The sequence below is a fragment of the Vigna unguiculata genome, chromosome 8 (genome assembly GCF_037176805.1).
Source record: "Vigna unguiculata cultivar grain cowpea cultivar isolate G323 ecotype 2 chromosome 8, ASM3717680v1, whole genome shotgun sequence".
Lineage (NCBI taxonomy): Eukaryota > Viridiplantae > Streptophyta > Magnoliopsida > Fabales > Fabaceae > Vigna > Vigna unguiculata.
The window spans coordinates 10,672,747-10,685,737 of record NC_140799.1 but is presented as its reverse complement, the minus strand read 5'-3'; the positions used below and the strand labels follow the sequence as shown (position 1 = coordinate 10,685,737).

Below are 12,991 nucleotides of genomic sequence, written 5' to 3'. Positions count from 1 at the left end.
CTCTCTTTTTCACCTACTCACTGGAGTGTCCCTTATGAGTAGTTCATTCAATTTTACTTCTCTTTGACATTTAAGTACTCATTTATGGATAAACGATCATTCCATTTTGTATCTATTTGTCATTTAAATTGAATTTATTTCTCATTATCATCCACAACTCTCATTCACATTCCAAGATTATTTGAGATTTCTCTTCCTTTATAACTTAACCAAAGAAGTCCAACTTATTGTAAAACCAATACTTAAAGTTGAATTCTTTTTTCCTTATATATATAGTTAATATTAGTGACAAGAAAATTCACTATAAATCATCCCAAATTATCATTTTTTTAAATGAAGAAGACATATTTTGAAGAAGTTCTTCTTCATAAGCATATCTAAAAATATAAAATAAGAGAAAAAGAATTGAAATTATATTTTAAGCATAAACTAATTTAAGAAAACATATCTCCTGTATAGTTTCTAGAAATTTTTAACTTGAGCTTACGAGACAAACTAATTTTAATTTCTAAAATTTTGATTCTATTTTTCTTTCTTTTCTAAATGTATGCCTAAATATGCATCAGGTTCAATGCAATTTATTACAAATGAACTTTCAAAGATTGTCCAAAATGCAGTAAAAATAAAATAAAACAAATTCATGTAGGGTCATTGTTAATGTACACAACCTTTCTCCTTTTGTAGAAGTAACCAATCAAATTTCACTCTCTTACCAATTAAGAACAACCAATGAGTCTTTTAATTATAACTCGTGATTCTATTTTCGCTCCACCTCATACTCAATGCCCAAATTAATACGCTGATAGATACTGCTTACCATAACATTATTCACACCCACAAACCAAATCTAATCCCAACAAAACACACCTCACACCATTTATTATCATCATTGCAAAAAAAAGAAAAGATAAAAGAAGCAACATCACAGTTCTACTTTGTAACAGCAAATCAAATACATACACAAGAATAAGAACTCTCTGGGAATCATTTTTCTTCATATTTTCCTTAATTTCACACGCAAAACGATGACATGATCACAAAGTATAACATATACAGCCACATCATCAACACAAGCAGAGGTTTTCCGTTGGTTTTTTTTTATGTTGTTCTTCTGACATATATAACAGATAAACAAAACAAAAAATTTAGCAGAAAATTCATAGTTATGTTGTACATTAAACTTGGTACTGTTCGAGCTGAACATCCTTGGCTGTCAAAGGCACATACTCTCCTCGATAAACTTCAAGATAATCTGCTAAAGCTGACTTGTCAATATTCTCATGGTGAAAGGACTTGCAGACAAAGTAGATCACAGTTTGAACAACAAGCCCAAAGAGGAACAAACACGACAAGAGCAAGAAACAAAGAACACCGTACGCTGTTTTGTCCACAGAAATCACGCTCCATCCATCCACCACAGTCTCCTTGAACAAAACCCTTATCAAAACAAAAGACCCAACAAGAGTAAAAAACACGAATATCGACAACACCATCTTCCCCTTTATCAACTCCTTGCTCCTCAACATGGCTCGAACCCCCCACGAGTCCTCCAACACAGTCACAACACTCGCCAGTTGCCACACCACGGTGAGGTACACGAACCCAACGAAGTACAAAACCGCTATCACTGCAAAAACCACAAACCCGGCGGTGTTCAACCCGATTGAAATTGCCCACAAGAAGATAACCACCATGGTCACGATGTTGTAAGCGAAAAACGCAGCGAAGGCGCATAAGAACGTCAACATGAGCCTCTTCCACACCTTGGGGACCACCCTCATCACCTTCTTGAAAGTTACGTCTTTTGCTGTGTAGATGGAAGCGATGGTGTAGACCACAGCGGAGGTAGAGAGGAGGGAGAAGATGAGAAGCAGAGTGAAGTACACGAGTTTGAAGAGCACCAGAGTGATCCATTCGGAAGAGATCATGTCCGAGAGCTTGTTGTATTGAGGTGTGTTGGGGTTTGTCTCATCCATGACTATGGAGTTGTAGAGAATCTTCCTGAAGAGGAGGGTGGAGACCTCTATGTGGAGGAGGAAGATGAATGAGAGAGGAAGAATCAGTGTTAGGGTGATGTAGGAGAAGATTTTCCGCCATGAAAGTATGATCTTGGAGGCTTCTTTGTAGACACCAAAGAACCCAACAAATTGCATCTCTTCTTGTTCTCTGTCCATGCTCTGCTTTGGAACTTTTTTCAATGGGGTTTTTGCTTCAAAAATGGTTTAGTCGGTGGGTGAAGATGTGGAAGGAGATCGTGTTTGGGAAGAGGATGAATGGTTTATAGCAAAAATCTAGAACGTCTTTGTTTGGAATTGTATCCAACAAAGTACCCTTACTTTTCAAATGAATTGCGTTTGTTGAAAAGTCAATTGACCACTTTTTTCTTTTCCTAGCTAATAAATAACGATTAATATATATATATATATATATATATATATATATATATATATATATATATATATATATATTTAACAAAATAAAGCATTAACGTGTGTTTGATGTATTTATTAGATCCATAGACAATTTAAATTTAATTTGGTGGATGAAGTACTATTATCATGTATGTGGTTGTAGGTCAACATGAATGGGAAATAAGAGAAATGAATGAAAAATGGCAAACCCGTAAAATTGCGTGGAAATGGGTAGTGTTTGGGGAAAAGGAAAAGACCAACCCACCAGGCAAGGAGTGATTCACGTCGACGCAAAGACTATAAAATAGTCTTTGTATAATAATTAAAATGAAGGGGTTTAGGTCAATATTTGGCATAGACTACACATCCACGCGCTTTGGATTTTTTTTTTTGTTCCTGGAAATTTCTCAATCTAAGACTAGACTTTGAATCTTGATTTAAGATGGACATTTATTAATTGAAGACCTTGATCATTATAAACATTAATTTAATATTTTTTTACTTTTCTTTTTAAGTTTAATTATGTTTTTGTTCTGTAAAATGATAAAAAAAGGCAAATTTATTTTTTTTAAGTTTTTTAATTTTAGTCCATTTAAATATAAAAATCATGTTTTTTTTATCTCTAAATGTAAGAACGAGTTGAATTGAGTATGGAAGCTATGCTTAAAATAAATAAATAAAATCTCTTTTAAAATATTTATAAATAGGTTTAAAAAATTTACCTAACATTTATTTTAAATTATATCTTTTTAAACCTTAAGCTCTTTCTACATTCTTTAAAATTTTAGATAGATCATCTCTATCATTTATATGACAAGATGACATACATAATTAAGAATGTAACGTCATAGTTATATTTTGGATACAACTTTGTGTTTCCTTCCTTCTTTTCTTTTGAGATATGACTTCCCGCACCATATCTTAACACCCTATTATTCTGGAATTCATTTTTCGAAACACATTAAAACATATCTGGATTTTTTTTCGGAAGACAATCACCCATCTTTTATTACAGTACGAAAATGAATTTTTGGAAACTTTTGATGGGTGCAGCACAAAATTTGATAGGTTGCAAGTAATAGCTCTTCTTTTAATCCGGTGTGGTTCTTCCCCTTAAGCATATAGGCTTTCTTCTTGCACCCCTTATTTTCTTCTTCTTGCATCCTCAACTTCTTCAAAATGTCACTACTAATCTTTGACTTTGGCTAGGACAAAAATGTTTAAGTAGGGTAAAATGTCTCCCTTCTTTTCTTGCGGCCCCATCTCCAAATTGTGCGCACCAACTCCTTCCTTACTCCCTCACCCCCTGCACTTAGAAGCATCCCAGATTTCTAAATCCAGTTTAGTATTGTCCCAGATTTTGAAATCTAACTTAGTATGCATGTACCATTGTTTGGAGCATATTACTTTATAACTTCTTCTACTTGAAAGCTTCATGTTTTGGTTTGGGGTATATATTTTTATGCTTTTTCTTCTTCTCCATGAAAATTTGAGGATTTTTCATCTAAGGCCAACAATTTATGCCTAAAATTTAATTTGATATCAACTTTCTTTGTCAAAACTTAAAACCAAGCTTTTAGTATACTTTGTGGACCAACGTTAAACATGAGAATAAATGCCATGGAACCTATGGCATCCAAAAGCCATGGCATATTAGCTTTGATACTTTCCCATTTGGTTGTTCTTACAAGAATACTGCACACATGACAAAACAACAGAGGAGTTAGAATATTGCTTAATTTAATTTTCTCCCTATATTAATTCAAATTTATTGGATTGTAGGACCGAAAGAAAATTGTGAAACAACTTGATGATGAAATAAAGGTACTTGAGTATTCTATCGGTTGCTTTTAGGCCTTATGCAACAAGTAGATTAAATGTGAATACTTGGTCAATCTGTCCTGATTTCTTAATTTATTTGGTCTCTCGCTTTTTTTCCAAATGTGTGGCATTTTGTTAAATAATAATAGAGGAATGTTAGCAACTGATGAAGGCGTGACCAACCATGACACCTCCATAGAAGCTCCCTCAAGAAGGATCACTAGAAGCATGTATAGAGGGGAGTCTTATATTCCATCATCTTTATCTTTGTTTTGCATTACTTTAGTTTAAATTCCCTAAGTTGGTTTCTAGTTGACTTATTTTGGTTGACTTGTTGAATTTGACCCAAAGTTAACCTTTGACCAAGATTAGCTTAACTTAAACCAACATGCTAATCTTTGTTTGTCTAATTTTGTAGGTAATTAAGAGAAAGTAGAGCATGCTAGGTGGCACATGATGATTGGAGCATATGGATGAGGTGGAAGAGAGAGGAAAGCAAAAAACATAAAGTAAAAGCAAAAGTAGACATGTACATTGTCTCCTTTTGCCTTTTTGGTTTATTCCTTGGAAGGCTACTTGGTCTCCTTCCTCTTTTGGCCTAGAATCCTCATGGAAATGCATCCACCAACCACATGCTCTCCTTTTGGCCGAGATTTACTATGGCTTAGGATATTAGTGTTTGCTAGTTAATCCTTTTCATGTTTGTGTATTTGCTAAATGACCCCTATGGACTTCTATTTAAAGCGAGCTCCTTGTCTTGTAAAAGGGTTGATCATTTTATGTTATAAACTTTGTGTTTCAACCACCAAATTCCGTGAGCTCTCCTTCCATGAAGTGAACTCAGTTTTGCCTTATCTTGCTTGCAAGTAGCGGCACCATCACTCATCTCTAGGGTTTGGTTGGCTTAGATCCCCCCCTATGAGTGGCGTGCTTCTTCCATTATTCATCTTCTATGCTTTCCATTTTTATTGTTTCTTTTTTCATTTTTCTCTTTAAGTGTTGTTATTGTCGTGTGTGTTTAAGCTTGAATCCAACTCTCTTCCTCCTTTCATGAGCTTGAGAAATGAACCTTCATATCTAGATAGCTTGCTATCTTAATGTCTAGTGAGAATTTTCAAAAAGCTTTCTTAAACAACTTCACCATATTCACAACTCTAAAAGAAAACAAGATAATCCTTCATCATTTGGTATCTAGAGCCTAGGTTATCTTGAATATGGTGATTTTCTTGTGCTAACCTTTGTTTTGGTGGCTTGTTTGGCTTGGAGACCTCTCGGCCTTGTGGTGTTCAAGATGGTGTGCACATAAATTTTCCATTTCACTTGAGGTTAAAGTATCTAAAAACCGTATCTCTTGATATATGTTGTTTGGTGAAGTGAAAACATGAAATTTTGGTGTTGTGTTTTCTGTGGTCGAGAGCTTGCTAAGTTGTTACCATGCCAAAATTTTTCTTCACATGTTGAAAGTCTTCTTAAAATTTTCCTAGCTACTTTTTAGTCTCTTGTCATATGCTTCTTTGAGTTTTCTTGTTCTTATTTATAAGTTTTTGAGCTATTGCATGAGATCTATGCCTTGTGTTGTTGTATACTCCTTGAAATTGATTTTGACCTAATTTTTAAGGAACTAAGTGTTCAAGACACCCTAAAACATCCTTCTCATCATCTTAAGTACCTAGTTTTGAAAAGAAAAATTATTTTCATGACAAAAAAATGTTTGGCCGAGAGCTACAGTGTTCCTTGGTGAGTCCATTTGGCCATTTTTACTAGGTGTTATGCTACCAAATTTTATACTTGGATTTTAGGTGATATTGGCAAATTAGTTCCATGCTTTAACTTGGTTATGATCTTTCTTGGTGTATGCATAATTTGAGGTATAATCTTGGCTTGTTCAAATGCTTTCCATAGAGTCTTTAAAAGTGCTTTTCATTGCTTTAATCTTGTTCAAGTTTTGTCTTTAAAGCAAATTTCCTTAGAAGTTAAACTTTCTTGTTTTGAGCTTTGCTTGCTTGTGTTTAGGTAATCTTTGTTTTGTCTTAGTTGTTTTCATTTCCTTGTTTTCCTAGAGTGTTGTGTCCGAGCCACTTGTTTTGTTTTTGAATGGTTTTCATCACTTTAAAGGTGTTTTCACTTGTTTGGAAGGATTTTGAGTGCTAGCCTTGCTTGTGTACTTTGGGGAGTGTGATCAAAGACACTTGGGTGCTTGTGAAGACCACACTTGGTCTCGTGTTTGGGATTGTTTTATTATCTAACATCTTGTTTGTTGCGGTTTTTTGTGAGTTTGGTGTAGGAACATGAATATGGATCCAATCTTGGAAGTAGAAGAGGAGGAGGAGTCGGCTTCACCTTATTCCCCTCCCATGGTGACTCCTATGGCCCAAGAAAGTGAAGAAATCACCCTTGCCAACAGCCTACGTGAGATGGAAGTGAGTAGAAGGGAAACTTTTGATCAATTGAGGGCGGATAGGAGAAAAAGTGAGATCTTCCTACAATAGCACAGCTAAAGACTTGAGCTTAGAGAAGATGAGAGGAGAAGGAGGAGGTCCTCTTCCGAGGACTCTAGCCATGGTGGAATAAGAAGAAGGCACGACCATGATGGTGGTGGAAGGCGCAATCAACTCCCACAAAGACAACCTCCACCAATCAAGATTCCAAAGTTTAAGGGGGAGAATGATCCAAACCTCTACATTGAATGGGAGCAAAAAGTGGACCAAATATTTAATATTCATTTAGTTAGTGATCAAGAGCAAGTAGACTTAGTAATTTTAGAATTTGAGGATTATGCCATGACATGGTGGCATCAATTGTGTATGGACAATATTAACCAAGAGCCATCCACGACCTCTTGGATGGACATTAAGACTTTAATGCGCGCTAGATCTGTTCCTTCCTACTATAGGAGGGAGACTCTTTTGAAGCTCCAAAGGCTTCAACAAGGGTCCATGTGTGTGAATGAATATTTTAAAATGAAGGAGTCCATGCTTCTCAAAGTAGGACTCCAATTTGAAAGTGAAGACAAAAAGGTAGCTAGATTTGTGAGTGGTCTTAGAAGAAAAGTTCAAGATGTAGTTGAGTTGTATGAGTACTCTACTATTGACAAAATTTTACACTTGGCCTTAAAAGTTGAAAGTCAATTGAAAAAGAAACAAGAGGCCAAGAGGAGTACTCCTTACAATGACTACTACTCTAGGACTTGGAAAGGAAAAGAAAGAAAGTATGAGAAACCTCCTTCCAAAGACCACCCACCTAGGGCCCATTCGTCTAGGACCTCCCATGAAAGTGCAAACTCTTCTCCATTGGAAACTACAAGGATGAGGTGTTATGTGACTTAGTGCCTATGGAAGCAACTCACATTTTACTAGGAAGGCCATGGCAATTTGATAGAAAAGCTTTTCATGATGGCCATACCAACAAGTTTTCCTTTAGCTTCCAAGGGAAAAAAGATTACATTACTACCTCTTTCACCAAGAGAAGTCAATGAGGACCAAATTCAAATGCTAAAGAAAAGAAAAGAAGAGAAGGCATAAAAGAAGGCGCAAGGGCATGCCAATGAGTCCAAGAAGAGCATGATCACCCTTAATGGGGTGAAAAAGGTAATGCTTGCCCAAAAACTTATCTTCTTAGCTTATTCTTGTGAATCTTCCCCCTCCTTCCAAAACCCTCACTCTAGATGTCCCTTAGACTTGTCATTAGTCTTAGATGAGTTCAAAGATGTTTTTCAAGAACCAAAGGGTCTCCCACCCCTAAGAGGTATAGAGCACCAAATTGATTTCATACAAGACTCATCTTTGCCTAATAGGCCAGCCTATAGGATTAGTCCCGATGAGGCTAAGGAAATCCATAAACAAGTGAATGAGTTGTTAGAAAAAGGGTGGGTGCAACATAGCATGAGTCCTTGTGCAATGCCCGTGATTCTTGTCCCCAAAAAGGATGGAACATGGAGAATGTGCATTGATTGTAGGGATATCAACAACATAACCATCAAGTATAGGCATCCCATTCCTAAGTTAGATGATTTGATTGATGAGTTACATGGTGAAACCATATTTTCCAAAATAGACTTGAAGAGTGGGTACAATCAAATTAGAATCAAAGAAGGTGATGAATGGAAAACCTCTTTCAAGACTAAGTTTGGATTATATGAGTGGTTAGTCACGCCTTTCGGCTTGACCAATGCACCTAGTGCACTCATGAGACTTATGCACCATGTTCTTAGAGAGTTCTTATGGAAGTTTGTTGTGGTATACTTTGATGACATTCTTATTTATAGTATGTCTCAAGATGACCACTTGCATCTTTTAAGAAGTGTGTTAGAGACCTTAAGGAAGGTATCCTTGTATGCTAACATGGAGAAATGTGTGTTTGGGATGGATCATGTGATCTTCCTAGGTTTCTAAATAAATCAACATGGGGTCCATGTGGACCAAGAAAAGGTGATGACCATCAAGGATTGGCCTCTCCCAAAGAATGTGAGTGAGCTTAGGTCCTTCCATTGGTTATAGGAGATTTGTGCCAAACTTTAGCATCATAGTCGCCCCTCTCAATGAATTGGTCAAGAAAGGTGTGGTCTATAAATGGGGCAAAGATCAAGAGAAGACTTTTGAAACTTTAAAACAAAAATTGATCAATGCACCGCTCTTAGCCCTCCCTAACTTCTCCAAAACTTTTAAAATTGAGTGTGATGCATCCAATGTAGGTATTGGGCCGTTCTTCTCCAAGAAGGATACTCCATAGCCTATTTTAGTGAGAAACTCAAGGGGAGTCACATCAACTACTCCACCTATGACAAAGAGCTTTATGCTCTTGTGAGGAATTTGCAAACTTGGCAACACTATCTTCTTTCAAAGGAGTTTGTGATACATAGTGACCATAAGTCACTCAAATTTTTGAAAAGCCAAGGCAAGTTAAAAAGAGACATGCTAGGTGGGTTGAGTTCTTAGAGCAATTCCCATATGTGATCAAACATATGCATGGAAAGGCTAATATTGTGGCGGATGCACTATCAAGAAGGCACTCCCTCCTTTCCATTCTTGAAACTAAATTTCTTAGTTTTGATCATATTAAGGAGTTGTATCCAAAGGATGTTGATTTCTCCCCCATTCTTAGTGAATGCCACCAAGGGGCTTACAAAGACTTTTACCTTCTCAATCAATATCTTTTCAAGGGTAAGAGACTTTCCATTCCCCAAGGTTCTTTAAGAGCATCACGCATTAGAGAGGCACATGAGGGAGGTTTAATGGACAATTTGGGCCAAACAAGACTTTAGAAGTCTTAAAAGAATATTTATATTGGCCTCACATGAGAAAGCATGTAGATAAGCATTGCAAGAGTTGCATAGCATGCATGAAAGCCAAGTCTAGAGTCCAACCCCATTGTCTTATACCCCCTTGCCCATCCCTTCCAAACCTTGGATTGACATTTCTATGCATTTTGTCTTAGGCTTGCCAAGAACAAAAAAGGTAGGGATTCCATTTTTGTGGTTGTGGATAGATTCTCTAAGATGGCCCATTTCATTCTTTGCCATAAGATTGATGATGCAACTTATATTGAAAGTCTTTTCTTCAAGGAAGTTGTGAGACTAGATGGCCTACCTAGGTCCATTGTGAATGATAGGGACTCCAAGTTCCTAACTCATTTGGGGAGAACTTTGTGGGGTAAACTTGGCACCAAGCTTCTTTTCTCCACCACTTGCCACCCCCAAAGTGATGGTCAAATCGAGGTGGTTAATAAAACCCTAGGGCAAATGTTGAGATGTATTATAGTACAAAACATTAGAGAGTGGGAGTAACTTCTTCCCCACATAGAGTTTGCCTACAATAGGGTTTTGCATTCCACTACTTCTCATTCCCCTTTTGAGGTTGTGTATGGGTTCAATTCCCTAACTCCTTTAGACCTCCTTCCCCTACCCACTCATGAGGCATGGACTTGCCAAGATTGTGAGGCCAAAGCCAAGTACATCCAAGACTTGCATTCGCAAGTCAAGGAAACCATTGAGAGGAGAGTTAAGAAACAACAAGAGGATGATAATAAGGGAAGAAAGGAAGTCATCTTTCAAGAGGGAGATTGAGTTTGACTTCACTTGAGAAAAGAGAGATTCCTTACTCAAAGGAAGTCTAAACTCCTCCCTAGAGGGGATGGCCCCTTTCAAATCATTAGGAGAATTAACAACAATGCTTATGAGTTAGACTTACTCCCAAGCTACAACATAAGTAACTCATTCAATGTCTGTGTCCTTTCTCCTTTTGATATTGGGTTTAAGAATTCGTGGTCGAATTCTCTCCAAGAAGGGGAGGATGATGAAGGTGTGACCACCTCCTTAGAAGCTCCCTCAAGAAGGATCGCTAGAAGCATGTCTAGAGGGGAGTCTTCTATTCCATCATCTTTATCTTTGTTTTGCATTACTTTAGCTTGAATTCCCTAAGTGGGTTTCTAGTTGACTTATTTTGGTTGACTTGTTGACTTTGACCCAAAGTTGACCTTTTGACCAAGATTAGATTAACTTAAACCAACATGCTAATCCTTGTTTGTCTTCTTTTGTAGGTAATTAAGAGAAAGTAGAGCATGGCTAGGTGACACATGATGATTGGAACACATGGATGAAGTGAAATAGAGAGGAAAGCAAAAAAAACATAAAGTAAAAGCAAAAGTAGACATGTACCTTGTCTCCTTTTGCCTTTTTGGTTTATTCCATTGAAGGCTACTTGGTCTCCTTCCTCTTTTGGCCTAAAATCCTCATGGGAATGCATCCACCAATCATGTCCCTTCACTTGGCCGAGAATTACTTTCACATTAGGTTTAGGGTTTGGTAGTTCATCCTTTTCATGTGTTTTGTATTTGCTAAAGGACCCCTATGAACTCTTATTTAAAGTGTGCTCCTTGTCTTGTAAAAGGGTTGATCATTTGTTGCTATAAACTTTGTGTTTCAACCATCTCTTCGCCGTGAGGTCTCCTTCCTAGAAGTGAACTCACTTTGGCCTTATCTTGCTTGCAAGTGGCGGCACCATCACTCATCTCTAGGGTTTGGTTGGCTTAGATCACCCGCTATGAATGGCGTGCTTCTTCCATTATTCATCTTCTATGCTTTCCATTTTTATTGTTTCTTCTTTCATTTTTCTCTTTAAGTGTTGTTATTGCCGTGTGTGTTTAAGCTTGAATCCATCTCTCTTCTTCCTTTCATGAGCTTGAGAAATGAACCTTCACATCTAGATAGCTTGCTATCTTAATGTCCAATGGGAATTTTCAAAAAGCTTTCGTAAACAGCTTCACCATATTCATAACTCTAAAAGAAAACAAGATAATCCTTCATCGCAATGGCCATTGGACGCGCAGGGCGCCTAACAGTAGGGGGTGTCCCGCCAGGCGGTGATGGAGTGACAAGGGTACTGTTTTGAGCTTAGCGCATGTCGATGTGAGATGCCCGCCAGGCGGTTTGGAACCAGATTTCGCCTAACGGCGTGAGATGCACTCTAGGCGGTTTTGGTGCAGTGATCGTGCGCGAGGAGGATTTCTACACAGCTTTAGGTGATGTTCATGATGCGATGCTTTGGCTGGGGGCCCAGTTACGAGTGTATCTTGCATTGGGGTAATACATGGCCACTCTAAGGTGTAGCCTGGTGGTTTGGGAAGTCCAGTGGAGTGTGCGAGATCATGGCTCGTACGACGAGATTTCGGATGATTGCCCTCTTTAGTGCATCTGATAGAGTTTTGGTAGTCTGGAAACAACTTCGGATGATTGGTTGGTTTATTTAAATGAGCTCACCTTATCTGTGTGTGTTTGGCGATGATCATGTAACTTGTTACATGAGAGTAGAGGTTGATGTAGGTGAGCGTGATGATGCGTAGAGACAGAGTGGGGATCAGTCATGGGGCTTTTACCAGCTTTATTTATGAACTATTTTGTAATGGTTTTGGAAAACCAGATTAAGTTTGTAATTATTGATCGCCGCATTTTTAATTATTATTGGCGCATTTACTTTGGTTTTATTAAAATTTTCCCGCGGTTTGGGAAAAGAAGTGATTAGTAATTAAGGTTTTACAGATATTATTTTGTTTTGTTATTTTAAATAAGTAATTTCCGGCTAGGACGTTACATAGTCTACGAAAACATCTGGAAAGCATTTTGAGAGCATAAGGATTTCATTTCAGAGAGGATTGAGGGCTATTGCTGGAATGTGTCAAGGGAGGCCATTGTTGACCAAGAAAAAGCTTTAAAATTCTCAAGTTTAAGCAAGGAATCAAGGTTAGAGGAGCTAGTCCCCTTGAATTCTATTCGTTTGTACTGTATTGTGTGATGTATGATTTACCGAATGCATATACTTTGTCAATCCTGTGTAATTTTCGTGTTTCTAAAAATTTTCCAGAATCGCCAAGCAGACGTTCAAAGCCGTTAGGCGACTCATGTGAAATACACTGCATTTATGGGTTCCTACGAGGAACCGCCTAGTGATAAGAACTGGCTGTTAGGCGACGCCAGGTGACACAACCCCTCTCACCTAGTTTTATGAGTTTCTTAATGATCTGCTTGGTGGTGATGAACACTTGCCAGGCAATACGAGCAAGGTTGGCTCGATTTTGATATTTTTGGGGTTTTGGGTTGATTTTGATCAAGGAAAAAGGGAGCTTTAATTGTTAGATGATTATTGGATGTTAGTTATTGATGAATTACTCTGTCAATCGAGGTTAATTGGAGAGAATGACATGAATGAACGTCTAATGTTTGGAAAGGATTGAAATTGTTGCGTCTAGGACTAATGGATGCATGAATT

The 12,991-nt window shown here is 37.5% G+C and overlaps 1 protein-coding gene across 1 annotated transcript; it reads right to left on the bottom strand.

The window, feature by feature from the left end:
• Nucleotides 1-974: 974 nt before the first annotated feature.
• Nucleotides 975-2,302, bottom strand: LOC114194597 (uncharacterized). The gene has a single exon (XM_028084934.2). The coding sequence runs from the start codon at nt 2,172-2,174 to the stop codon at nt 1,176-1,178; it is 999 nt and encodes a 332-aa protein (XP_027940735.1). The 5' UTR covers nt 2,175-2,302; the 3' UTR covers nt 975-1,175.
• Nucleotides 2,303-12,991: the final 10,689 nt, after the last annotated feature.